Genomic DNA, 3,815 nt, shown 5'->3' on the forward strand with positions numbered 1-3,815 from the left:
TCAGCAGACTTACTCCTGATTTGCACTGGTGCGAGTGAGTGAAGAATGAGCCCCATTTACTTCAGGGGAATTACTCTTGATTTACACCAAGGTGAATGAGAGGAGACTAAATTGTACCAGTAACACGTGAAACTCACGGCAGTAGTAATTCATTGAAGCAATAGATGAGGTCACTCAGGGTATGACTAGACACCCGCTGCTGGCCTGTACCAGCCAACTAGGGCTCATGGTGCTGGGGCTGTTTCATTGCTGTGTACACTTTTAGGCTTGGGATATATCTTAGGTAAGTGCAGTAACCATCACCCTGGCACTAGCTCCTGCTGCAGTTGCGATACAGCAGCAAAGAATGCTGTCTTGTGGAGAAAGGTAGGCAAGGAGAAGGCAGCCCTAGGAAGGGGCCTCAGAATCTGCCTGAAGAGGCAGATGGAAAAAAGCTATGAGAGAAAGGAGAAGAATCTACATGCTGAGCTAGAGAATGAAGTGCAGCTGGGACAGGAGGTGAGATGATAAAATGAAAGAACATCAGGAGAATAAAAGCAGGGGACTGGGAAGTGAGAAGGACAGAAGGAAAATAAGAAAGGTTTCAGAACTGGAGATGGAGAAGAAAATTGACCTGGTTATGTGAGCTGACACTATTAGAGAAGGGAAGTAGAGGGAAATAAAATCTACAGATGCACTGGAGAGAGAGTATCAAGAGAAAAAAAAACAAAGGAAATATAATTGGTGAAAAAGAGAATTTGATCAAAAAGCTGTGTTAGATTAAAACACATCCTGAAAACAGTAAAGCCCATCCACAAAGGACATGAAGTATATGACTAGAGAGAATGACTGTTTGAACGTCTATTGACAGAATACAGTTCAAAGGTGTCTAAGGGACAAGTGAAGGACCACTAGTGAAGAACCTTGCCTGTCCTAACAGTTAGAATAACCTAGCCTGGTCACCACACAAAGAGGCGGTGATCTACTGGTATTAGGTATTCTGACAGACTTGAGACACTGAGATGGTGAACTCAAACCTTCAAGGGAGTGCTTAATTTTTAATGGAAGAGGTGCTGGAGCACAAGCAATTAGGTGCCGGAGCTCAAGTAATTTTTTTGATGTAGCAAGCCCAGAGGTGCCAACAGTATGAAATGCCAAGCCAGGGCTCAGCCTTGGCAAGTTCTGGAACAAATTAAGCACTGCTTCATTGGTCAGCAATATCTAATATATTTAACTGCCTCTCTTCTGATCTCTTGCTTTGTGCAGATGGACTACGTGCCTGGAACATTTATGGCAAACCAAACCAGAGTGCATGAGTTTATCCTCTTGGGCTTCCCTGGTAGTCAGAACTTGCAGACCTCCCTCTTTGTGCTGTTTTCCATGATGTACTTCCTGACAGTCATGGGAAACATGGCCATCATAATCCTAGTGAGAACATGCTTCAACCTGCAAACTCCCATGTATTTCTTCCTCTGCAACCTCTCCTTCCTGGAGATATGGTACACCACAGCCTGTGTTCCCAAGACACTTGCAATCTTCCTGGGGAAAAGCAGAAGCATCTCCTTTACTGGCTGCATCACACAGATGTACTTCATTCTATCCTTTGGCTGCACAGAATGTTTCCTCTTATCCGTCATGGCCTATGACCGCTATCTGGCCATTTGCTACCCATTGCGCTATAGCTCCATCATGAACAGCACCTTGTCTGCTTGGATGGCCCTCTGCTGTTGGGTGTCTGGTTTCCTAGCTATTTGTGTGCCGGCATATCTCATAACCAGATTGTCCTTCTGCAGCCCCAATGTGATCAATCATTTCTATTGTGACTTAGATTCTTGGATAGTTCTCTCCTGCACAGACAAACACCTCCTTCAACTGGTGGCTTTCATCACCTCCTTCATTGTCCTCCTGGGCACATGTATCATAACCCCGATCATCTACATTTATATCATCTCCACAAAACTGAGAATACCATCAGCACAAGGATGGCAAAAGGCCTTTTCGACTTGCTCTGCTCATCTCACTGTTGTGATTATCTGGTACGGCTCCACCATTTTCCTGTATGTCAAGCCTTCTGTACAGAACACCCTGGATCAAAACAAAATAGTCAACACCTTAAACACAATTGTAACTCTGTTGTTAAACCCTTTTATTTACACTCTACGAAACAAAGAGGTGAAGAAAGCCTTGGAAAAGGCACTCACTGGGATGTAAAGTGTGTAGATGTCTTTGATCTAGTAAAAATAAGATATCATTAGAGCTGTACACAATTAAGAACATAAGAACAGCCAGACTGGGTCAGAACAAAGTATCCTGTCTTCTGACAGTGGCCAATGCCAGGTGCCCCAGAGGGAATGAACAGAACAGGTAATCATCAACTGATCCATCCCCTGTCATCCATTCCCAGCTTCTGGCAAAGAGAGGCTAGGGGCCCCATCCCTGCCCATCCTGGCTAATAGTCATTGATGGACCTACCCTCCATGAGTTTATCTAGCTCTTTTTTGAACCCTGTTTTATCTTGGCCTTCACAACATCATTATTTCATTTGAATTGTTTTTAAGGAAAAACATATTTTCTTAAGACCAGAAACCTTTCCATTTTATTTTTATTGAAACAATGTTTTGAAATGTTGGTATTTTGAATGTTTGTGTTGAGTTTATTCATTTTTCTTTTTTCGGCACTTTGACTCTTCAGCATTTGAAAATGGTGGCACAAGGAAAAAATAAAAATAATGAGAAATGAAAAAAATAAAAAATATTCCTGTATATCATTCATTCTATTGCATTTAGAAGTAAAAATGGGGCTGGGGAAAAAGGATAAAGAAAAAAGCAGGGGAAAGGGGGAAAATTCCAAAGTATCAATATTTTGAATTTTCATATTTGTTTATAAATGTTTTGCAGAAAAAACACAAAACAAAGAAAGCAAAACAAAAACCAAATAAAAATAATTCATTTTTGAATGAAAAATCATTTGAAATTTTGAATTGTTTCACAAATGTGAATTTATTCATTTTTACAACAAATTTTAAACAAAAAGGTAAAATGTAATACAGTGTCTCAGGGTTAGTGATTATGTCTCCATATCTTATAGTATTGCCCACTTGTGTTTCTCAATCAGGTAGGCTGTGATCCCTTTTTCATGAAACAAGCCATGCTCTCAGCTTGTCTCCTCAGTGAAAGATCCTGGGTTTACCTCAGTACCTCAGTTATGCCCCCCAAATCCATTGTCTTTACTTTAAGCAGGACAACCCCTCTGCTAGTTTTGCTTTTTCCTGCAGATCTTCTCTTATGTGAATTCCCAATTTCTTCATTATCATTAGGCTCAGTAAAGCAAATAGACGTATATTATGAGACACACAATACAAAATGACCAGCTAGATAGAGAAGTGATTACTCCCACTGAACAGAACCTGTTTTATCACCTTCTGTTGACTTGTCTTAATTTACATATTTTAAGAACATAGTTTTTAGTAGAGATACACAACTCCTTAAATATCATCTGTGCATACATTTAGCAATGATTATGACGACCAGTATGTTATTGGCTATTGGTAGAGACCTTACATGCCACCCTTTGGTGAACTGTTACATAGGCTTGGTCTACACTCACCCCCCAAATCGAACTAAGGTACGCAACTTCAGCTACGTGAATAATGTAGCTGAAGTTCGAAGTACCTTAGTTCGATCTTACCTTGGTCCACACGCGGCAGGCAGGCTCCCCTGTCGACTCCGCGGTACTCCTCTCGTCTAGCTGGAGTACCTCAGTCGAAGGCGAGCACTTCCGGGTTCAACTTATCGCGTCCAGACAAGACGCGATAAGTCGAACCCAGAACTTCGATT

General features: G+C 41.4%; 1 protein-coding gene across 1 annotated transcript; it reads left to right on the forward strand.

Annotated features, from left to right (window-relative positions):
• The first annotated feature begins 1,245 nt into the window (after positions 1–1,245).
• Positions 1,246–2,190, forward strand: LOC117885435 (olfactory receptor 6F1-like). Its single transcript, XM_034786742.1, has one exon. It carries the CDS (start codon positions 1,246–1,248, stop codon positions 2,188–2,190), a length of 945 nt encoding a protein of 314 aa, XP_034642633.1.
• The last annotated feature ends 1,625 nt before the right edge of the window (positions 2,191–3,815 follow it).

The sequence above is a fragment of the Trachemys scripta genome, chromosome 12, assembly GCF_013100865.1.
Source record: "Trachemys scripta elegans isolate TJP31775 chromosome 12, CAS_Tse_1.0, whole genome shotgun sequence".
NCBI classification, from domain to species: domain Eukaryota; kingdom Metazoa; phylum Chordata; order Testudines; family Emydidae; genus Trachemys; species Trachemys scripta.